This window comes from Phoca vitulina, unplaced genomic scaffold (genome assembly GCF_004348235.1).
Source record: "Phoca vitulina isolate PV1807 unplaced genomic scaffold, GSC_HSeal_1.0 scaffold6, whole genome shotgun sequence".
Lineage (NCBI taxonomy): Eukaryota > Metazoa > Chordata > Mammalia > Carnivora > Phocidae > Phoca > Phoca vitulina.
In genome coordinates, this window is record NW_022589709.1 from 54,706,509 (window position 1) to 54,731,439 (window position 24,931).

A 24,931-nucleotide genomic window follows, 5' to 3' on the forward strand; every position below is an offset into this window, starting at 1 on the left:
AATAAAAAAATTAAAAAAAAAAAAAAGGGACCAGACTGTGGACCTGGAGTTGATTCTGTGTAATGAGAAGCCTGTGGAGGTTTTGAGAGAGGGAGTAACCAATAAGAAGGGGTCAGGGTGACTTTTGACACCCCCCCCCCAATTTGTCCACTCAGTGGATTTGGGTGAATTAGGAAAAGGTGTTTCCTATAGGAGGAAGCAGGCTTGGATTTTAGTCTCCACTCAGTCCCTCTGCCAGGCATCCTTGGTTGGGATACAGTGCGGACATCATGGTCTGTGGTCTTAAGTGCTGCTGAAGTTACCTAAGAAACTCCAAATCAAATGGTATCAAATGGTATTCTTTTTTTTTTTTTTAAGATTTTATTTATTTATTTGAGAGAGAGAGTGAGCGAGAGAGAAAGCACAAGTGGGGGCAGATGGAGAGGGAGAAGCAGGCTCGCTGCTGAGCTGGGAGCCTGATGTGGGGCTCAATCCCAGGACCCTGAGATCTTGACCTGAGCTACCCAGGCACCCCTCAAATGGTATTCTTGAGACCTTCTAGGACTTTGACATCTTTGGTATGCAAAGTATTGTCATTAAGGCAATGGTTTCTAGGGCTCAGCTCAGTGTTTTGGGGCAATTGGGAGGGTGCTTAATCTTAGGGGTACCTCTTCCTTTTCCCCAGGGGTCACAGCCAATTCCTGAGACCTTTCACCCCTCAGACAAGCACTGCCTTTCCTTCATTTTGAGGTAAGGCAAGGAGTACAGATGAAGGAAACAGGGTAGAGAGTAAGCAGCAAGGTGCCTCTCCAAGTTATGGAAACTTGTGTAAAATAAACCTTGTGGTGATAATGATGGTTTCACTTCCTGTTCTTTGTTGAACTACAGGTTGCCAGGAAAGCCCTGTCACACATTTACATGCAGGTTAAATTTCTCAAAATCTGAGCCACAACAGCCTAGTAACTGTGGGGAATATGATACAAATGCTGCTGTGCTGTTGTCATTGTCAGTGGGTAAATTTCTTTAGCAACTTGATGTGGTTGTTTCTCTTGGATCTGATGGGAACAAATCCAGTCATGGGCTATTTGTTAGTTGGTCTTCCTTCCTTTTTACTTATTGTTTTGGACAGGGAGTCTGATAGACAAGATGAAGAAATGAAATGCATATTCATTATCATCATTAAATACTGCAGGGCCTTCCAAAATAACCCTAGACAAACTCATCACGGGCCAGCATCTTTTACTTTTCTATGTGCTTTTGGAGGTTTTGACACCACGGATGAAAATGTGCTTTCCAAACAGTGTGGACTTTACCTAAAAGTGTTGTCAACTGAGTCATAATGAGCATCACGGTTCATTCTTTTCCCTTTGTTGTCTTCATTAGGTGTACAATTTCCCCTAATCTCACATGCGTACAGTCTTTGACTTTTTACCCACAGGTCTGACTGAGCATCTTCTATTCATTTATCACTTTCTAAGAATGAACAAATTGGAACAACTTAAAAATAAATATTCCTCTCCTAGTTGCCATGGACGAATGCAATTTGGGTACCTCAGCTTAAAACAATAAAGATGAAAGTGATGGAATAATATTATTAATTTTGTGCTAATAAGCATCTTCCAAGCTATAACAGAGGATGGGAGATGCCGTCCCGGAGTTGGACTTTAAACTTGGATCTGAATTTCAGAGTTGTTAGTAGGTATCTGAATATTAGGTCTGGAAATGTTGAACTGGCACACACATTGTATTATTTCTAATCTGTCCTCTCTGTTTTCCAGGCAAAATGGACATTTGTAAATATTCTCTGTGGAACAAACTGAGAAAGTTGAACTGTACCTTGGGTTGCAGTTAAAGACAGTTTTAGCTGGTGAATCTTGCCCATGCCCTACTTTGAGGGACTTAACTCACGTTGAAGGCTGCATAAGACTCTGGGCATGGGAGTTATATTTGGGGAGCAAATGGGCAATTCCAAATGGTTTTGTTGCCTTTCTCCAGAATATAGCCCAAGAGGAGTTGGTGAGGAACATGAGTTTTTAGGCTTGTTGCTTGCTTTTCTCAATCTGGCCTATTCAGAACTTCTCCCTTGAAATTAGAGCTTTATGCTCGGGAGAAAACAGGACTGAAAACAAACCTGAGGTTTCTCCTAAGTTCCAGTAAAGCAGCCTCCACTCTGAGTCAGTGAGTGAAAGAGTGAGGACACAGGAAGCTAGACTCCGTCACCAAAGAACCCAAAAAAAGGGATCTAAATTTTTTTTTTTCAAAGGAGAAGCATTAATAAAATGATGGGGAAGACACAAAATAGAAGAACAGAGAAAGAAGAAAGAGGAAGTAGAGTTCAGGAGGAAAAAAAATCATAAGGCATTAGTCCATTGAAATGTGAGAAGGCAAAATCACACCCAACCTACTCTAGCCCAGTTTACCTGCCAAAACTTTAACTCAGAGACATGGGGACTCCTATTACCTATTTATCTCAGAATCTTCAAAACGGGGTCAGGAGATTGGCTAGTGAAAGTAGCAATGGTGTGCTGGTTATCTTTGTTTCCTCCTATCTTTCCAGATGTTTTACACCTGAAAGGATTTCAACAGAGTACGAAATAATCAATAACTTATAAGCCATGTCTACAAATGCAAAGTGAAATGTAGAATTGAAATGGTTTGGAGGAGAAAAAAGGATTTTAAAAACAAACCCAAATGATCCACATGAAGAAAAGATTTATATTTTTGGTCTGGACCCATGGTCCACTGAGGTTAGGATTTTAACTAAAGGGGATAATAAAGGTTGTGGAAGTCCAGGGATATAGAAGTCCAGAGCTGCCATTCATACCAGTTGGTTCACTGGTTAGCTGCTTAGCTCTCAACCTTGTCAAAAACAGATCCTGCCTGAGTGAGCTTCATACTACTGATTCTTTACCTGCCGTGTAGGCATTATGTCATAATGAGATCACCCCCACCCTGCGCAGTGTAGTGGAACACTACCTTCATATGGCCTTCCCTCTACCTGCAGCGTCTGATGGGATAAAAGCTTAACACGGCAGTGTAAATAGAGACTTAGTCCTGGCCACTTCCACTCCAGACTCCTAGAGGACCAAATGCCCATCCACCAGGTGTTTCAGGAGTTTTTCATTTCATAAGTGAGAAAAATCAAAAAGAATATGTGTGGAATAGCATGGACTATAGGATTTTTCCCCAGGCCTTTTTTTTTCAGTACCTATGTCCCTGAGCTGCTGTGCCCAAGCCATACCAACTCAGTGGGCCACATTTAGAATAATTAACAGTTTCTTTCTTTTATCCCCATCAGTTGTTATAGGATGTCCAGTTGCACAGAATTTCCTCTGCTTTTGGTGGTAACCCAAGAGTTATCTATTGTATACATATGAGCAAGTCATCTTGAGCAAGAGCATCTGCCACTCTCCTCCTCCCAGGCTCGGGTGTCTGTCAGGGACATCTTTCACCAGAATTCCCAATCCCATGGTAATAATTAGCACTCTGTGAAATCTCAACATATATATAAGGTTTGTGATAATGAAAAACTGGTCTTTGACCAGTTTGGGCAGTGATAAATACACCAGGATACTGAAATCTCTCTTACTTTAAAGGAGAAAGCTCCAAGACTTAGTAACTCCATGAGGATGGCTGGAAGAGATAGGTTGCTGTTATTTGATGGATTTGAGAAGGTAGAAAGACAGAACAAATAATTAAGAGCCTAATTCCTTTTCACTTCTCTCACATCCCAATATGATTTTAGTAAGTAACAGCAAACAATTCATTCTGGGTTTTTTCTTCTTACTTTAGGAGGAAACTTTCCCAAGTGAGACAAAGGCTCATTCTTTTTCTTTCATAAGGAGCTGAGGATGTTTTTTCATGAAACACCTAGCATGTGCCCCCCCCCCCCCACACTATCTGCAGAGGATCATCCTGTTTTCTCTCTTCTCAAAACATCCTTTCAACACGATGATTCTCAATCTTGAGCAAAGGCAACATTCTATATCCTCCCTGAAGTCTATCTACAGCTACCTTTCCCATCTAGACTGCAGTGTGGACCTCTGTTCTGAATTCCAGAAATGGAAGATGCTTTTTTAAAAACAGTGACTCTGGGCGCCCTCTGCTGTCCACTTAAATTCTTCAGCTGTATACTAGTGATACGAGCAAGGCATGAAGGCGGGGAGGGATTACTGAAAAAATCCAAACATACAGCATACACAAACATTAAGTATGTACATGTCTATGTATATGTATATGTAATATATGCATATTATATGTATGTATGTGTGTATGCATATATACCTTAACCGTTTTTACTCAGTGGCCCCTTCAAGGTTCTGCTGAATCAATAGTATAAACCACCTTTCCTGAAAAGTACACATATGAGCATGTACATGCATACACACACACACAGAGCCACCATCTGGGCACACAGTACACAGAGTTAAAAACCTGAGCTTTGGTGTCAGACCATCTGTGCTTGCCCACTCCCTGGTATTACATCTATGGCCAAGAACGTAACCTCTGAGCTTGTTTCCTCATCTGTGAAATGGGGTTTCCCTGAGGGTTAAGTGAGATACTGTATACAAAGTGCTTTGTATAGAGCCTCACAATGGTTAAGTCTTATTAAGTGTTAGCAGGTTTTTTTTCTTTATTTTATAAACCCTACCATACCAAGCCCTGTTGTTGTCAAATTCCTTGTTACTTCAGCATCAGTGTGTCCAAGAAAATGCTGTGCTCATCTAAATTGGAAATGACATTTCCTCTGCTCTCCATAGTTTTATACAGGGAGATAAACCCTGTGGCCCAAAAGCCTCATGTGGAGTTGCTTCATCTGTCCTGGCTTCTCAGTGAGCAGCATTCATGTTGAATTATCTTTGGACGTGCATGTGGCCATCCTGCCACCAGCGACAGTCAGAACATACTCTTTAAACTGATATTAATTCAGTAATTTCCAGCCATGAAAGTGAAGGCCTCCTTAATCCTCTTGAACTTAATGGTGACACAATGTGTCCCTGTGGAGTGCAGTGGGACACACCAGGAGGTTCTGCTGCTCAGTTGCCAGGCATGTGACTTGGATTCGTGGATTCAAAATCAAATCGAGTTGTAGGGCAGTCACTTTGTGGAGGTTACGGCTTCTTTTGTGATGTCACTTGTACCTTGACAAGATGATCCTGCTGCCTGGGAATGAGGGAGATCTGGGGAATTAAGTGACATAGGGATGCTGGGCTCTTCTGGGTGAGGAGCTTGGCCTGGAGTTGGGGCAGGGAAAAGGAATCAGGAAAGATGAGGGATCACTAACTGGGCAATGCATTTCCCAGGCAGGCCAGGTGACAGACCATGATTCCATGATGACTTCCAGGGGGACTCAGGGACTCCTGGTGCCTTTTCCTCTCAGGGCCTAATTAAATGAGGCCTTCTTCTCCTATCCTAAGCATCCAGCTTTGGAGTATTTCAGCTGCAGGACAGTGATTACCAGCCAAATATGGGGTTCTTTTCTTCTCCCTGGGCCTTCTTTTCCAGACCTCACCTTTAATCACTGTGATAAAGTTGCCCCTGAGGCTCTTGGAGGCCACAGTCCTCAGAAAAAGATCAACTCAGTAAGGCAGGCAAGTGGGTAAGCTGTTTGGCAGTGTTCTGATCCTGTTCTGTTAGTAGCTGGGAAGTTTCACGTAAAACCCTTGTGTCCTCCCCCCACTTTCCTTTTCTCCCCAAATCACTTCTATCTCAGATTAGCCGAGAGCCTAGAAATACTGGGGGGAAACCCCATGGAAACAAACGAAGAAAGAGGGCTCTGGCCAGGGTGTTATGCACTAGTCACCTATGCCCCCTTCTCTGCCATCCCACTTCTTTAGGGCTTGGCCCTGTCTCAGGTAAAACTAAGATAGGAAGAGCAACCGGTTTATGAGAAAGTTGTGAAATACTGAAAGCAGAGCATGGCAGGCTATACATATGAACTAAAACCTGCCATTAATTAATTCACCCTTTCAAAAAACATTAAGGCCACATTATAGTATCATAGGATAGTAACATGCTACACAGGAACTTTGGGGTCATATAAAACAGAGGTAGGATAGTTTGTCCTTCAGGAGACACCAGATATACTTGGAAAAAGTCCTGTAACAACACAAGGCGATGTACTTTACATGTCAGAATGAATGACAGACAGTTGGTGCTATCAAAGACCAGAGAAGGCCCTCATGTGTGGGTATGAGCACATGTGCGAACAGACACATGCCACTTACTATCTATGCCACGGGTGATGGAAGTATCACCCCAGACTTATCCCAACCATTAATAATGTGGTCATTTGCGCAGTTGTTCATTTAATGTCTGTTCCTCTTGCAGAATGCAAACTCATGATAACAGAGGGCATTTTCACAAAAACAGACACATAGATCAATGGAACAGAATAGAGAGCCCAGAGATGGACCTTCAACTCTATGGTCAACTAATCTTCGACAAAGCAGGAAAGAATGTCCAATGGAAAAAAAGACAGTGTCTTCAACAAATGGTGTTGGGAAAATTGGACAGCCACATGCAGAAGAATGAAACTGGACCATTTCCTTACACCACACACAAAAATAGACTCAAAATGGATGAAAGGCCTAAATGTGAGACAGGAATCCATCAAAATCCTAAAGGAGAACACAGGCAGCAACCTCTTCGACCTCAGCCGCAGCAACTTCTTCCTAGACACATCACCAAAGGCAAGGGAAGCAAGGGCAAAAATGAACTATTGGGACTTCATGAAGATAAAAAGCTTTTGCACAGCAAAGGAAACAGCCAACAAAACCAAAAGACAACCGACAAAATGGAAGAAGATATTTGCAAATGACATATCAGATAAAGGGCTAGTATCCAAAACCTATAAAGAACTTATCAAACTCAACACCCAAAGAACAAAGAATCCAATCAAGAAATGGGCAGAAGACATGAACAGACATTTCCACAAAGAAGACATCTAAATGGCCAACAGACACATGAAAAAGTGCTCAACATCACTCGGCATCAGGGAAATACAAATCAAAACCACAATGAGATACCACCTCACACCGGTCAGAATGGCTAAAATTAACAAGTCAGGAAATGACAGATGTTGGCGGGGATGCGGAGAAAGGGGAACCCTCCTACACTATTGGTAGGAATGCAAGCTGGTGCAGCCACTCTGGAAAACAGTATGGAGGTTCCTCAAAAAGTTGAAAATAGAGCTACCCTACGACCCAGCAATTGCACTACTGGGTATTTACCTCAAAGATACAAATGTAGTGATCCGAAGGGGCACATGCACCCCAATGTTTATAGCAGCAATGTCCACAATAGCCAAACTATGGAAAGAGCCAAGATGTCCATGAACAGATGAATGGATAAAGAAGATGTAGTATATATATATATATATATACACAATGGAATATTATGCAGTCATTAAAAAAAACATGAAATCTTGCCATTTGCAACAATGTGGATGGAACTAGAGGGTATTATGCTGAGCGAAATAAGTCAATCAGAGAAAGACAAGTATCATATGATCTCACTGATACGAGGAATTTGAGAAACAAGACAGAGGATGATAGGGGAAGGGAGAAAAATATGAAACAAGATGAAACCAAACCATAGGAGACTCTTAATCTCAGGAAACAAACTGAGGGTTGCTGGAGTGGAGGGGTGGTGGGAGGGATGGGGTGGCTGGGTGATGGACATTGGGGAGGGTATGTGCTATGGTGAGTGCTGTGAATTGTGTAAGATTGATGAATCACAGACTTGTACCCCTGAAACAAATAATACATTATATGTTAAAAAAAAAAAAAAAAAAAGATAGTAGGAAGGGAAAAATGAAGGGGGGGAAATCGGAGGGGGAGACGAACCATGAGAGACTATGGACTCTGAGAAACAAACTGAGGGTTTTAGAGCAGAAGGCGGTGGGGGGCTGGGTTAACCTGGTCATGGGTATTAAGGAGGACATGTATTGAATGGAGCATTGGGTGTTATATGCAAACAATGAATGATGGAACACTACATCAAAAAGTAATGATATAATGTATGGAGACTAACATAACATCATAAAATAAAATTAATTAAAAAAAGAGGGCATTTTTAAATCCCATTTCTACTCCATGTTAGCAAAAATATTTCAATCAGAATTACACCAATATCAATTTTTGCTCAAGTTATTTTTGAGGTAATGCCACTTAAGCCAACTTAATTCCTTGATTCATTTTTTATGTAATATAAACCATGTCCTTTTAAAAAATCTTTTTTTACTTTTCTGAAATATTTCCATTGGGGGGTTAATTCACAATGATTTGGCTCACCACACATTTTTTTATGCATAATGTATGTCAAATTTGTAGAGAGAAATATTATTAGGTAAATTTGAATCTTGAGTTATTTTTGTCAAGCTCTGTACTATTCTGCCATGTTGCCTTAGTTTACATGGACATGTATGCACATGTGTGTATAGGTATACATGTGTCTCTGTGTGTGTGTATATATATAATTTGAAAACGCTAAAGAGATACATTTTTCACTAATCTTAAATCATAATGACCTGGGACTGCTGATTCATTGACTCCAGTGAAGAGGGTTTGGGATTGAGGTGCATCAACATCAGAGTGAGGATCCTCAGGAGTAGAGGCAAAAGGCAGACATACACACCTCATCAGGTACTTGCTTAGGAGTCCAGGGACAAGGCCATACTTACCTGCTCTTCCCTCTTTGTGACAGCAGAGACCAGAGGACCCAGAGATGGTATCTGAAGCCCAGGGCTCCTGTCCAAGTCCCCCGACTAGCAACAGCAGCACCTGAGAATTTATTAGAAATTCACATTCTTGGACCCTGCTCCAGATCTGTGGAATCAGAAACTCTAGAGATGGGGCCCAGCATTCTGGGTTTGAACAAGCTCTCCAGATGACTCTGATGCTTGCTGAAGTTTGAGAACCACTGCCTTATACTCAGCTGTCATCTTGGCTATGAAAAGAAGGGGTAAAAGGAACATATCCAGAATGATCAAAGATTTGCCTAAAGAAAAAGAAAAATCAGAGCTTAAAATATCCTTTAAGCAAGATCAAGTCGCCCATGAATTCCTCTCTGAGGTTCTCAACAGGAGTAGAGAATACATAAGAAATTTTTGTTTGCTTGCAAAGAAATAGAGAAAGCTATAATTTTGCCTACCTGAATTGTAGCAGATACCTCCCCATTATATTTTCTCAGTAATAGTCATTAGGAATTAGTTCAATTTTGTATTAATTCCTTGGATCACTGTCAACAAAACTGTCAGCCAAAATTGCCCAGGATTGGTCTATTTCACCATTGAGTCTATTCTTCAGGATTTTGATCACTCTGTAAGGAGTACTATCTATAGAAGCAAAGAGCAAATGACTAGGCCAAGGGTCCTTAAATTTGACATGGCAGGCCAAAAGTGTTCTGCTTTGGGAAAGGGATGTCTTCTCCCTGTGGTATCTTAAGAGCCTTTCATAGTGCCTTGTCCTCTGTAGCTGCTCAATATTGATTTGGTAAATGAGTGGAGAATCCATAAGGGTTCTACAGCTTGAGAACACCCGCTCGAAGAGGTGACACATGAGCTGGATCTTGAAAAATGGGCAGAAAAAGATGGATAAAGAGGGAGGGCATTTTAGGTGGGAGGAGAAAAGGATACATAATAGGCTGAGCAAAAGCTTGGGGTCAGGTCTAAATGTTTGGAACTGAGTGGAAGGCACTGGAGAGAAAACGCTGTTTACAGGGGGATATGATGACAATCAACAACCAACATAAACGAATTAGTGAGTTAAATGAGTACTCATCCTCTGATATGATCCCTACTGTGCTAGGTATGGGGTCAACAGTGGAGAACAAGATAGACATGGCACCTAAATCTAGTGAAGAATAGAGAATGATGGTAGGACAATGGTAAGTGTGTTGATAAGTGAAGTATAGGAGCACATAGGCAGCTCACTTAACCCGATCTTAAGGAAGTAGGTGGCTCAAGAAAGCCTTTCCAGATGACAAGATGTCTCAGTCATGGCCTGGAAGAGAGGAGGAGGGAAGGAGTGTGGGGTAGCAAGGGATGGGGTGGGCTGGGCAAACCTGGGCCAGATTATGAAGGACCATCTAAGCCATATTAAAGAGACACAGCTTTATCCAGAGGGGTGTGAAGAGCCCTCAGGAAGTTTTAAATAGAAACGGACAAGTTAGTTTTGGAAACCTCACCGGCTGTAGTAAAGACAGCTGAAAGAAGACCGATGATGGTGGCTTTAATTAGAAGTAGCAATGGGAAAGAAGTTCAAAGAGCTTGCTGGAAAAATCTCTGATAGTTTAAAACATGTATTTCCTTGACATTCCCACCAAGCCAGAATGAATGCTCCCTCCCTTTGAATCTGGATGGGCCTGTGATTCGAGTGGAAGGGCTGCCATTTGATTTCTGAAACCATGGGGCTTCTAAACCCAGGTCATAAAAGGGGACAACAGCTTCTGCCTGGTCCTCTTGGGACACTCCCTAGTACTCAGCCACTGTGTTGTCAGGGAGCTACATGTAGATGTTCTAACCCCAGTCTCAGCTGAGGTCCCAGCATCACCTGCCATAAATAGTAAGTGAGGAAGCCTCTGAGGTGACTCTAATCCCAGCCATCAAGTGACTAATAACCACCTGAGACACTGAGTAAGAACTGCCTGGCTGAGCCAGTCAATCCTAAACATAATGAGAAAACGACTGGCGTTGTTTTAAGCCACTAAGTTCTGACATGTTTTAGACATAGCAAGAGAGAACCAGAACACTCTCCTGATAACACCTAATGTAGGAGGTATCTGTCTCCTTCTCATACTGTGCTGTACTCACCATGGTGACTTCTGGAGTCTGAAGCAACAGACATTTATAATGAATGAAACAATCTACAAAGGCACATAATAGGGTTGGGGAATAAGATGTTCTGTCCAAATATTCTCATTAACAGAATAAGTACATGCTTTAGGCAAATTATCGATTGCAAAAAAAAAAACAAACACCATTTTTGAAAGAAATTATGAAATTTTAAGAATGAAATGCTCACTATAGACTAAGCAAACTTTTTCTTTGATGGTTCTTTAGCCTTCAGAATCATCTATTATTTGGGGGTAAACATGGGGCTCATTAGTTCCCTCTGTACTCTTGCCCTTCAGCATAACTGTAGGAAAAGGTCGAAGAGCCCAGCTTTTACCTGCAGCACAGCGACCATAGTCACCAGCTGTTCAGAGCAGCAGGGCTTGGGAAGGTCAGGGCTGCTATTTATTGCTCACAATTTTTTTTTTCTCCTAATGAATGGTTGTTAGTTAACAACCAGGGCCATAGTCACACAGGGTGTAATAGCCATTCGAATGCTCTTTGTGAGCGTCAGAAGATAAAAGATAAGTTGGGGGACAGGAAGCATGCCATATTACTCCCTAAGACTTTGAAGGTAGAGAAACCCAAATGCCTTTTTCTGTAAACACCAGACACAAAAAAAATACAATTAAGATTCTATAAAGGCACAGAATTTTCCTTAAAAGGGGCTAAGTCTTCACAGAGCATAAGCAGAAGGAAGAACGCGGTTGTTATATAATTCTTCAACTAGGTATCCACATTCTGAATGCTACGGACGGTAATTATAAGAGTCAGCGTTTACGTAGCACTTACTCAGTGCCAGCCACGGTTCTGCTTGCTTTACGTTTAGTATCTCACTCCATTCTCACAGCAGGCCTATGAGGTGGGTATGATTACCCCATTTAACAAATGAGGAAAGTGAAGTGAGCCTTTACCTAGTATTCTATCTCTGAAGAGACCTAATGTGCTGTAGTGGGAAGGGTACTGGACTAGGAATCTGGATTTTCATCTCAGCTCCACCCCCAACTAGTTACACCAATTTGGACCAGTCATTTCCTTCACCTGAAAGATGACGGAATTCAGTTAGGAGACTCAGAAGATTCCTCCTACTCTAAAACTGCTGATTCTGTGAACAATTCTGGACTCTGAAAAACAATCAAGTTAAAAGCAAACCTTAGTTTTTGAAAGAGCACTGAAGAAAGAGTGTACAGAACTCTAGGAAGACAGCTGAGAGGCGTGAACATCATGTGGGCCTTTAGAAACAAAAGGCACAACTCACCAGTGCTGTATTTCAAACCATCACGTGACAGATCAGGATGAGGAAGCTTTAACCTGCTGTCAGACAAGTTTATTTAAAAAAAAGAAAAGCATCCCAAGAGAAAAGAGAAGATCATTATTAACATGACAAACTGTAGAACCAAATATTTATGATCCACATTAAAAAAAAAAAATACAGACAGCATTATGTGGTTCTTATTGGCAGTTATTTTGTTTTTGTTTTTGTTTTTAAGATTTTATTTATTCATTTATTTGAGAGAGAGAAACAGCATGAGAGGGGAAAGGGTCAGAGGGAGAAGCAGGCTCCCCGCTGAGCCGGGAGCCTGATGTGGGGCTCGATCCCAGGATTCCGGGATCATGACCTGAGCCAAAGGCAGTCGCTTAACCAACTGAGCCACCCAGGCGCCCGGCAGTTATTTTGAAAAAGCACATGGCCTGCCCATGACCACAGCAGTAATCATTTAAATTTTAGTTTACTTATCTGTTCTGAGAGCTAAATTCTGGGTTAGTTTGTGCTGCTGAGAAAACAAAACAACCTGAAGATGTTTTCTCAGGAATATTTTATTTCTCTCATTTTTGAGAAAATTTGACACTACTGAAACTTAAATGAAAATTTCAAGTCCATATGCAGGTTCACAAGTATCTTATTTGGGGTCACAGATAAATGATAGAAGCAGTGAAAAAATCCTGGGCTATTGCCCAGCGTGGCATGGTAAGTTTCAGACCTCCTGAATTCAGCAAAGGTGTAATTTGCAAGTAACTACTCCCCTGAAAATTCACTGAAGTTGACCACCTAGGGGGAATTCCTTCCCACTGGTGCTTACTGGGTTCTACTCTGGTACCGGGAGCTGGACTGCAGACCACAGCCATGTTCCTTCACGGATCCTCGGAGGTTTACACAGGGGAAGCGTCCTTCCCGAAGGAGCGGAGCTTTCTGCTTGATTGTATTTAGATCTTCACAGCGGCACATTAACTTCTCCAGTCAGCATGCCAGTTCTCAATGAACTCAGAAATTTAAGGAGACCAAATGTTTGTTAGTATACCATCCACTGGAGTACAACGCCTGATTTCTTAGGAAGCCATTAACTCACTAGAAGCAGGCCCCTTCCAGCTCAGACCCATGGGGGGTTTGAAGCTAGGGTTACTCAGCCCACAGGGACTGGTTGAGTGGCTGGAAGGTCCGATGGCTGACTGTCCTCCTGTTTAATAGCATCATGTGGGATTTCCTGTTCCCAGGGGTGTGGCAGAGCAGAGTATCCAACGTGTAAGTGGTGACCTGGCCATTTATGTGCAGTTTCCCATAGATCTCATCAAATCTGGCTAGAAGGGCAGGCACATCCTTTACTTTTTCCCTCGCTTTGGCCAGCTGGGAAAAAGAAGAGCAGATCATTATGTATCTGCAAGATTTCTTCTTTGTTCTTCTTATCCTCCAAGAAGCAGAGATACAAATGCGTAAAAATGTATACTGTATACCTATAATGGTGAAAACCAGGGTACCAGGGCACACAGAAATCTGAACGGATTCCGTAAGCTATACACAAAATTCAGAATTAGTACCTGAAAATCATTGCTAATATCTCATAAAAAGGTGGTACCTAATATACAATGAAACATACCAGGATAAAGAGTCAAATAGCAATGGAAACAAAGTTTGCCCAATTTAAAAATCAGAGCAGGAAGCAAATTATGTAAAGGTTTATAGCACGTGGTAAGTTTTCTGGAATTCATTCTAGAAGCCATCAGAAGGTCCAAATTAGGACATGCTCTGACTTAGGTTTAAATGGCTGTGTAGAGAAATTGAGGGTGGAGACTAATCTGGAGGCCAGTATCCTAGTCCAGATGAGAGAGGATGACAGTCTAGTCTGGAAAATGTATATACAAGATGGAGAAATAGATGTGTAACAAGTATATCTGGGAGGTCCAACTGAAAGGATTTATTGTTGAAGAGGTCAAGGAAAGGGAAGAATCAAAAACATCTTCCCAATTTGGGCTTTAGCAACTTGGTGATGGGTGAGGTCATTAACGGAGACGGGGAAGATGGGAGGACCATATTTGGAGGGGGAGCAAGTCAAGAGTTCTGTTTTGGACATGGCTGAGATGCCTGTGAAAGATCTAAGTGGGTAAGTCAAGAGACTGCTGGATATACACCAATATGAAGCAAGGAGGAGAGGTCTAGACCAAAAGTATAAATATCAGAGTCACAGTGTATAAATGCTATTTAATTCTACAAAAATGGGTGCGCTCTAAATTACAATGCAGAGCTACTTTTTGAACAAAATCAACATTTTACTTAGTTCAATCCTTATTAATGATACAACCCGTGGCACCTGGGTGGCTCAGCTGGTTAAGCATCTGACTCTGGATTTTGGCTCAGGTTAAGATCTCCGGGTAGTGAGGTGGAGCCCTGCATCAGGCTCCCTGCTCAGTGGGGAGTCTGCTCTCTCTCCCCCTCTTCCTTTGTCCCTCCCCCCACTTGTGCACACGCTCTCTCTCTAAAATAAATAAATCTAAAAAAAACAAAAGAAACTTCTCTTTAAAAAAAAAGAAATGATACAACCTAACATTTTTTGATGAAATTTATGTATATGCAAGGTCCCTAAGAAATCCTCTGGTCATCTTCTAAATATATAACCCTATTTGCTGCCGGCATACCCTCCTTTCAAACAAGGGATCCCCACTGAACCTTCAGGTAAGAAGTTCCAGCACTTGATGTTCTTAAAAAGAATAGCTTCTTTAGTCCCCACCTCATGCTGAAGGTGAAGTGACTTAAGGTGAAGCACATGGTTTCCAAAAGCAGCCAAGCGAATATACCAAGCTGGAGACAACCTTGCTCTAAGTGCATATACCACATCAGTTCTCTCCTATCACTACACAAATATCAAATGGTGTCATTAGGATCATTCTACAGTTTAAGCAGAAAAGAGATTCTACTCCATTGTTAGTTTAGTTTCAAAAAAGAAATCAATGAAGCAACAGCTGACGTTTGGAGTGGTTTTAGTCACAGTAATTAAGAAAATCAATAATTCTGTTCAACACTCCTCTGGTGGTGTAACAGCACCTTCTGCCCACACACGAGTCATCCTTAATAACTGTTGGTATCAACACTCAACAGTGCATTTGTAAGGTGCAAGTTTTCCAGTGTAAGGGCCTCCACACGCACCCTCACAAGCATCCTTAGAGCCGGCTCAAAGGCTGCTGGAGCCAGAGGAGTCATTTCTTTCTCAATAGCAGTTCCCCGCGCGGCCTCACAACAGCCAGGGAATACACGCAACTACAGGCGGAGCTTTTTAAGTAAATCAGTCTTACAGACTTTGGGGGGGAAAATCAGATAAAAATCAGTATTTTTCAATGTGGAGTTTGTTTGGATGCTTTAGTCATATAATTGGACAACATATTGATGGAGCAGGTCTCAGTAGAGTGATTGACATCAGTGCTATTGAGAAAACTGAAGTTGTGTCAGTAATGGATGCACACAACCGTGCACTTTAAAACCTGCTTGCATTTCCAGTTCCCCTACATTTTTTAAACACACTCCGAAAGGGTTTGGGTGGATCACAACCTACAGAAAGCTAAGAATTTGAATAGAAAGAAGCTTTAAATTAATCGTATCCCGTTAGTTTCCTGACAAGCTCCCTCTGCCAGCAGGAAGAAGCCTTTGGGTGGAAGTGTGAAAACGGGAAGGGGCTGGGAGGGCAACAGTGTGGCAGAGGGGGAGAAAGGAGCCCGCGGTGCTCCACCGCCAACCGTGCCATCTCAGGTGCCAGGGGGACCTGTACTATCAAAAGGCAAGGGAGGGAGGAAGAACCAATCAACAGGCCCCTTCATAAGTCAAAATGACAATACCAATCATTACTAACAAACTGATCACTGCCAGTAATTTATGATTTCCTTACAGTTTTTTTTTCCCTTTAGCTATAGATGTACAAATTACTGAATTTCAAATGACTTACAGTAACTCCTCTTTGTGTGCTTTTTTTTTTTTAAGATTTTATTTATTTGTCAGAGAGAGAGAGTGAGTGAGCACACAAGCAGGGGGAGCAGCAGAGGGAGAGGGAGAAGCAGGCTCCCTGCTGAGCGAGGAGCCGGATGCAGGACTCAATCCCAGGACCCTGGGATCATGACCTGAGCTGAAGGTAGATGCTTAACCGACTGAGCCACCCAGGCATCCTGTCCTCTTTGTGTGCTTAAGCCATCAATGTGAGATATGGGTTCAGTCACTTCCCTTTGCTTTCAATGTTTGGAAATTGCTTATCATTTTTATTTAATTTTGTTTTATAGTTTTGCATTAGTTGGTCTATTCAGTACCTAAAACCACAGTTCTAATTATAAAAGCTTTAATATGGTTTAATATCTGGCAGGTCTAGTACCTCTTCCCAGTTATTCTTGCTAGTTTGTTCTTTCTAGTAAACCTTAACTAGAGAAAAAAACCTAATGACACTTTTATTAGGAGGTTATATTATCATAATCACTTGGGAAGAACTGATTTTATGGGGTTGAGTCTTCCTATCTCAACCACAGCATGTCTTTTTCATTTGTTTAAGTAGGAGAGACTTTTTTTTTAATGACTTTTATTTGAGAGAGAGAGCACGAGAGCGCGTGAGTGAGCAGGGGGAGGGGCAGAGGCAGAGGAAGAAGCAGGCTCCCTGAGGAGTGGGGAGCCCAATGCAGGGCTCAATCCCAGGACCCTGGGATCATGATCTGAGCTGAAGGCAGATGCTTAAACGACTGAGCCGCCCAGGCGCCCAAGACTTTTTTCTTAGGATGAGAGATACTGTAGCTGATTGCTGATAAGAATGATCCACAGGGAAGGGGATGTTAATGATGCTCAAAAGAGAGTAAGACATCTTTTGAACTGATGCCCTGCAATGGGTCAGAGGGATGGGCTCTGGGGCTCAATGGGGGAACCTGCTCTAGAGAGGTGTGTGTAGTCACCACGGCCTCAGCAGGGAAGCTGAGCACACAGGGACAGGAAGAGGTTGTCCGTGAGGCAGCAGTTCTCTGTTGATTGCTTCCATTTCCTCCATGAAACAGGAAGCAGGGGTGGGGGGTGGGGTGGGGAGAAGGCACTGGAGCTTGAGGAGAAAGGAAAGAGAAAAGGGGAGCCGGGACCCAGGAAAACAGTGTGTGTGTGGGGGGGGAGCAGAATGGTGAGAATAATGTAAAAGGACAAAGTTTTTCTAGAATTTCAGAGGGCATTTTCTGTTGCAAGAAAAAAATTGTTGCACCCAAACACAGAAGTCTTATAACAGGAAGAAGAGAGAGGTTGTCATATTTGACACTCTTTAAGGTGGCAGCCTGGAGAATGAAGACAGTAAGTGCACATTTTAATGAGAGCCCTTTCACCTTTAAATGATTTCTGCAGCAATCACATACTCACCACTTCTTCTGAGAACTCCCGTCTTCTCACAAATTTTGATAAATTTCCCTCTGCAGCATCCGTTAGTATCTCTATCAGGGTTTTCAACATATTTGCCTGGATATGAATCAAAATCTGAATACAAAGAACAAGCAGAAACAAGACTGAGCCAGTGTTCAACAATGAGATATGTACCCCGCTACACAAGCCTACATTTATAGGCATCTACCTGCTTACATGTTATTTCCTAATTCATTCTCTTGCACAAGTTCAAAAATGCTTCGAATATATGTCTATCAGCCAAAACTTATTTTCCAATAGCTAATCAAAACACCTCAATTTCAAAACTTGCTTAAAAGTAGAAATGCAGAAAAAAGGGATTGTGGAGTTTGGCATGTTTGGGCTTGAATCCTGGCATGGGCCATTACCAGCTCTATGACTCTGGCCATGTATTTAATCTCTTCCAACTTCTGTATTTGTAAAATGAGGAAAACAGGTTTACATCTCACATCTGAGTTACTGTGAACGTCGAATAAAATGCCAGCACACAGGAGGTACTCAAACATTACTATCAGTTTCTTCCTCCCTATTCCTTCTAGATTCAGAGGAGAGGACAATCACACAATCTTGTAAGATTGACTCTGGGGCAAAAGATACCTTTACCTTTGTTTATTTATTTAGGTTTGGAAATTGTAGGCAAATCAGTTGCTGCAGGTATAAAGCGGAAGCTGGTTCAAGGCTTAATGAGGTACTCCTATTTACACTGCAGCAATAAAGGAACTTTCAAAACTGGGTACTGTACTTTGGTACCACTAAACTACCTTCCATCAGACAGACACAATTAACACAAGAAAAAAAAAAACACATTTCCTGGGCGCCTGGGTGGCTCATCTGCCTTTGGCTCAGGTCATGATCCTGGAGTCCCAGGATTGAGTCTGCATCAGGCTTCTTGCTCAGCAGGGAGTCTGCTTCTCCCTCTGACCCTCCCCACTTCTGGTGCTTTCTCTCTCTCACACTCTCTCAAATAAATGAATAAAATCTTTAAAAAAAAACACACTCATTTCCCCCCCTCGTTACCAGTATTCACTAGTACAATTTGAAAAATACAGAAAAGGTTAAAGAAAATAAGAATAAGCCAGAATTCCCCAACTAATGTTATCCACTGTTTAATATACTTGGAAGGTAATACACGAAATTATAATTTACTTTCTTTATTATACAATTCTTATACAATGAATATTTTCTCATTAAGAAATTATAGAATAACTCATTTTTAATAATGAATGCATAGCAATCCATCATATACATACAACGATTCATTAATTTAAGCAATACCACTCTTCAATATATTGATAAATGTGCATACATTAAAAAAAAAAACTTGTTAATTTCTAAGACTTGATTTTCCCAGAAGTGAAATTACTAAGTCAAAGGAGGTAAACATTTTAAAGGCTCTTGATCCTTTGGAAAGTAGTGTTTCTGGAAGAGCTATTTCTTTTTTTATAGCAAACCAGCTAAGTTCTTTCTATAGTCCATTTTATAACAATTTAAGTTTGTTGAGCAGTTGATCAAGATGAGGGGTTATCTTTGGTCCCAAAGAACAGAATGAAATGATTCCAAGAAGACTAAATCCAAAGAATCTGATGTAAGTTCAGTGTTCTAAAGCAAAGGCAAAATCATGAGCACACCTTTCATTAGGAAGCAACACTCCACAGGTTTCTCACATTCAAGCAGAAGTACTGATTGCCTTTAGTCCAGACTATTTTTTCAAGGATATTCGTATAACCAACACCCTGGAAAGACATACACAGTGCCACAAGCAGAGAAAAGAGCAGGCATGCTTACTGCCCATTTTGAGAGATTTGAGTTCTCCAAATTCAAGATTCCTCTCTTAAACTATAACCTCCTGTATGTATAAGAGGAATACAGACCTTGTGTTATCCTGTGGGAATTGGGTTCAAGAAACTGATGCAAAATGCTAATGTTCTGGCTACTACTACTGCTCTAATTAATAAACTGTCCTTTTCCTCTCGGTGCCTTGTGAACTCTACTAGTATCCACGGAACTATGGAAGGTTAACTCATTAGCTTAAAAGTAGGGTAAAATCTCTGACTCCCAATAGTACTTCAAACTCTTGTTAATAAAAAACAACTGACTGGGTTGGCAGCTGTCCTATTGAGGGCAAGGAGAAGTCGACCTTGTTACATGTTATGTCTCTAGTGCCTGGCACCTAGTAGACCCTCTACAATAATGAATGAGAAGGAGAGCTGAGGTCCCCTAGCAATTTACACAGATAAACCTCCTGGAGCTCCATGCTAGAAACTATTAATGATGTGCTCCTGGAAGATTTCAACATCTCTTCTTAAGTTTTCCCAATTTCCCTCCCTGCCTCCAGCAACTATCTCTGATTCAGAAGGGATTTCAAGAGTCGAGATCAATAACCTCGAAATATACTGATGAAGGGCAATATAGATGAGGTAGTTACTGATGAAAAGCCAAGAAAAAATGTAAAGCTAGGAGTGCTTATCTCAGGCTGAAACCTTAGGTTATGGTTAAGGAAAACTAGATCGAAGTACAGCACACTGCTTTAATCTTACAGATTTCAAACAAAAGGCTAGGAAAATTAGCAAGGAATAGGGGGAATTTAGGTAAGAAAAACTATTCAAACAACTACGGAAGGACACTTCCTGCCCCTCTGACTTTCTGAAACCTCAAGAAATGTTCACAAATCATTGGATGCCTTTGACCAAAAGAAGAGAAGCCCTGACCATGCAGTAATTTGCATTTCGTCTTTTTCAAGTTTGCTATATTTGAAGTAGAATATCATAGTGCAGTAGAGACTGCTAGTTTTCTAAATAATATCCATCCCCCCCCGCCCTTTTTTTTTGACTAACGGAACTCCCTAACTTCAACTGATGCTGTCATGTACAAAACTCAAAGACTATATTTCTCAGGTTTCTTTCTACTAGGTATGGTCACAGGATTATGTTCTTGCCAGTAACATGTAAGTACAAGTGGCTGGGTGAGACATTTGGGAAAGCATCCACAAAGGGGCCTAATTTCTTTGTCCTCCATTCTTCTTACTTCTTGCTGGAAAAGGTGTAATGGATGGAAATCATATGCTCAGGATGGTGTTGTGAAAATACAGAAAGAGGCTGGGTTCCTGATGTTACCATAAAATGTCACACCAGACCCAAACTGACCATCTCTGGTTTTCTACATGGAAGAACAAAGCTGCTCATTTGTATAGATTCTTATTTTTCTCAGGTCTACATTACTCTCAACTAAAATGCAATTCTTAACTTCCACATACAGGCGAGATGCTGTCACAAAGAGATTTATGAGAAATGAGTTCTGTCTCCTTGCCTACCCCCATGCAGCCTAGGAGACTTCCTAGCGTGGGCTCTAACTTTAGGGTGACCTTAGTGACTGGAGAAAGGGGCATTAAAACATTTATCTGTGTTAACAAATAATGATAAAAGCAGCAAAACTAACCAACTGCCAATTCCCCTGCAAGGTAATTCAATTCCAAAATGGGTGTCCATTTGGAGACGTGCTTTATTTCTAGAGACATGATTAGAATTCAAATAGCATCAGTGGAAAGCTACCCCATGTTGGTCTTGGCTACTTTCAAACATATTTAGAAGTGGAAATTAATCCTTTGATATTGATCAACACTGCTAAAGAGGGGACTATAGTTCTTTTGAGATTGATGGGTTTAAATTCAGAGAGCAGAGCCAACATGCATGTGCCTCAATGAGATCATCTGCTAAATCAATTCAGTGTGTAGCAAGTATTAGTTGGGAAAATGGAAAATCAGGCCCTCTGGGTCATATTGGCAGCAGGAGCAATTTTGATGAAAAGAAAATTAAGTTGAGGGGGGAAAATTAGGTGAGTTCAAATTCTAAATGGCAGCAGGAAAAAATTTTAGTATAAGACATTAATTTTTAAAGTAGATCAGAAAAAAAACTTCATTTATTTCTGCTACTACTGACTGAACAGACTTTCTACTCAGCCTATTTGTGAGGTTTCCATTTCTTAATAATTAACAAATTGCCCTTAAGGATTCTAAGTAGATGACTCAGCCTTAGAGAAGCTAGGGCCCATTAAATCAGTTTTTAAAAACCTGCTCTAATAACAGAGATCTGAATCTGAAAGGTTATTAAACCTGAGAACGGCAACCATCTCTTTTTCAATATCCCTAAGGAAGCCAAACCAGGTTTACACTGAAATATGACAAACTTAGATTGGACATTTGGAAAAAGTTCCTGAGTGAGCATTTTTAAACAATAAAATGGTCTTTAAGTTTCTGAACAACATATACTTCTGTGACCCAATTCATGGAGGGGACGATTCATATTCAAGATCAGTTCAAGGTTCCTTACAGGGTGCTTGCCCAAAACATGCGCATTCCACCAAGTTTAATCGGCTACCTTTCCTTTCTAGCTCTCAGAGAACAGGAGCTACTCCTGCTGCTATGGCTCATGAGCATATTCCCACCATGCTCTGGACTTCTCCTCTTACTATGAATCGATAGCTTCATTCTCAGCAGCCTATGCTTTATTTCCAACAAAGCACTTTCTCATATGAAAAAAAAAATTATTACTAGATTCTCCTAACCACTGCAACAGATAGCCAAGGATTGCAAAAAATGAAGCATCTAAACTCAAGGACATGGAGTACCGTGTACTACCGGCAACTTGGCTTTTTGACATCCAATCCTATGTCCTTTTCATCCTCAGAAGGGGCAGCTAATCCCAATCCTGGATAAAAAAAAGACACAACCCTTGTCTCTCTAGGTCTTAAGTGGTGGGGAAACGCCTTGACTTTGTAGTCAAACATATTTGTGTTAAAACTCTGACTCTGCTACATAATTAGCTTCAAGGACTTAGGTGATTTATTTACTCTTTGAATCTCCATTTTCCACATGTATGATATGGCCAGATATTGTTTCTACAGTATCCTATAAAATGAGCCAATGAGTATTAAGTAGCTAGCTGAATTAAAACTCTGCTGATCTGTATCTCTTCAATTTCTCACCACCAATCCTTATTGATCCCTCCAACCTCACTTCAACTCTAAGAAAAGCTACCATTGATCCATAGAACACTCCTCTCCCCACACTCTCGTGTACCTCTTTCCCACATAATGCGATGAACCACCTGAAATGCTAGCAATTCTACTTCAGTCCCAATCATGAAATGAGTTCACCTGCAGGCCACTCTCTCTCTCAGAAGGAATGATATACTTGGGTACCCAGAGCTGTCCAAATCCAGTAGGAAGCAGAGAAGAAGGTACGACACATACGGCACCTGCTGGAAGACCAGGCTTCCTAACGTGTTTGGCTTACTGATATTGTTGGCTCAAACGACTGGAACTTCTGGACTCTGGACCTTTGCCACCTCGACCTCCCAGATCTGCTTATGCCTGTGAGCTTTTCAGGCTGACCCATCTGCTCTGACCTGCAGTTTCTGCATAGGCATGCAGTCTTGGGATAGGGGCTGTCTGCAGCAGGCTCTGACGGGGTTTCTATACACTGGTGCTATTTCTTCCCTTTTTCTGATAATTCCTCTGCCTCACCACTGATGTCTTATTAAACTCACTCCTGGGTTCTCTTCCCTTTTTTGTGGCATTTGTCAGTTCCCATCAGATCCACTGCTGGTTTTATACAGATGAGCTCTTAACTGACAGCTCTGACATTCATCCCCCCTCTAGGCTCATGTCCTTTAAAAACTGCAAGATCTCTTTTTGGATACTTTCCTAGTATTTAGTCTCTTCCCTTCCAAAACCATCCTTTTTCCAGGGTCTCTATTATCACTGTGCCTATCTTTCTGGTTCCCTAGGCTCATCTTTCCCTCACATGAACGGACTTTGAAAAGGTATTCTTATCTCAGACGTCTTGGCAACCTTATTCTCCAAAGTTTACCATAAAGGCTCATCTAGTCCTTCTCTTGAAAGTCATCTGGGCACTGGTCTGGGGGTGACATTTGAGGATAATCACTATGGAAGAAATGAAAACCATGGAACCTTGGCGTTATGCCCAATTCCTACTCACTAGGTTCTAGGATTTGTTGAATATAAATATTCCTCTTTATTTAACACACTTCATTTCAAACAAATAAAACTGGTATTACCAAGCATTCACTGAACACTGATTACATGCCAGGTACTGTGTTAACTACTTTAAATGCATTAGTCTTTCAATTTTCATAATGAAAAGACAGTAATATATTTATTACTACTGCTGTGTCAGATAAAAGGAAAATGGGGACCATAGAGTTTAAGTAAGTTGCCTAAGGATGAGCTCAAGGTTAGTAAGAAGTGGTTACGATTAAAAGTTTACATTCTTTTAAATGGAACCCTCAGCAAAACTAATCTCCCAACACAGAATGCCCTTTCACCCTCAGCCCTCCAATCCCATGGCCCTGTCCTCCCTCAGACACTGCTCAGCAATTCTCTCCTCCCTGAGATATGCTCAGTCTGTTCACACTGGCCAGCCCTTCACTCCCCATGCTGCAACATTGCACTGGCTGTGAGCCCTTATCCTAGTTCATCCCATATTGGTGTTAACACATTTCTCTTCTTTTGACAATGTTTTCCTCATCTTGACCCCTTAATGTTTCAGGAGACTAAGTTCTTGGAAGTTAGGGGCTTCCTTTTCAACACCCCATAACACAAGTATAGTCACCATAAGCAGGGCCTCAGTAGGGGCCAGCTGAGTGGGGCACATGATGTCTCTAATGACCACAGAGTCTCCCAGTCTTTTTCATTGCTCCAGGAAGGTGTGGATGACTCACCGCTTACTGGGGCAGATGGGCCATGGCAGGCTGGCAACATAGAATGAAAACAGCTAACATATACTGAGTGCTTACCATGTCAAGCACTATTTTATGCACCATAGGTATACTAACTCCCTACGTTAGGTACCATGAATCGGATGAAATTAGCACAAAGATTTTTCTCAAGTCTTAGTCAAGAGAAAATAGAGACCACCTCCTTCCTCTCTGTATCTAGAGCCTTCTGTGGTCATGTGTTATGCCTGCAGCATTTAGCTACATCTTATATCTGAGCATATCTACATTTTCTACCTATTTATAAATGTCTGTATTGACTCCTGTTACAGGGCCTATACTGTAACACAGAGCTCAATAAATCACTGAATTGAATCAAGATCTTGGGAGATCAAAATTCATCATACCTATATAAAAAAAATCTAGACATCATTTTACCACCTTTCAAGCCTTACTTTAAACAATAAAGAAGTCACTTACATTTAAATTAGTGCAGACTATGTTTTCTTGCTTCATGATTTGGGAAAAAATGGATATAGCTTTCGCCACCTGGTTCTAGAAGAAAGAAAAACAAGTTATACTCCAAATCATATGAACATTCCTCTGCTATCATAAAGATTTTTTTTTTTAAAGGATTTAATTATTTGACAGAGAGCATAAGCAGGGGGAGCAGCAGAGGGAGAAGCAGGACCCCCGCTGAGCAGGGAGCCCAAT

The 24,931-nt window shown here is 41.4% G+C and overlaps 1 protein-coding gene across 3 annotated transcripts in view; it reads right to left on the reverse strand.

Annotated features, from left to right (window-relative positions):
- Positions 1–567: 567 nt before the first annotated feature.
- PTCD2 (pentatricopeptide repeat domain 2) overlaps positions 568–24,931 on the reverse strand; it is a 43,725-nt gene continuing 19,361 nt past the window's right edge. Inside the window, exons 8-11 of one of the 3 annotated variants that reach the window (XM_032404244.1) lie at positions 24,698–24,772; positions 17,448–17,561; positions 8,663–8,762; positions 568–5,213 (exon numbers count right to left, since the gene is read on the reverse strand). In XM_032404244.1, coding sequence (XP_032260135.1) covers positions 5,077–5,213; positions 8,663–8,762; positions 17,448–17,561; positions 24,698–24,772 — 426 coding nt within the window. In that variant the 3' untranslated portion in view covers positions 568–5,076. Of the gene's footprint in view, positions 5,214–8,080; positions 8,763–12,454; positions 13,437–17,447; positions 17,562–24,697; positions 24,773–24,931 lie in introns of those variants that run through there. The other 2 variants (XM_032404243.1, XM_032404245.1) reach the window with 2 other exon arrangements.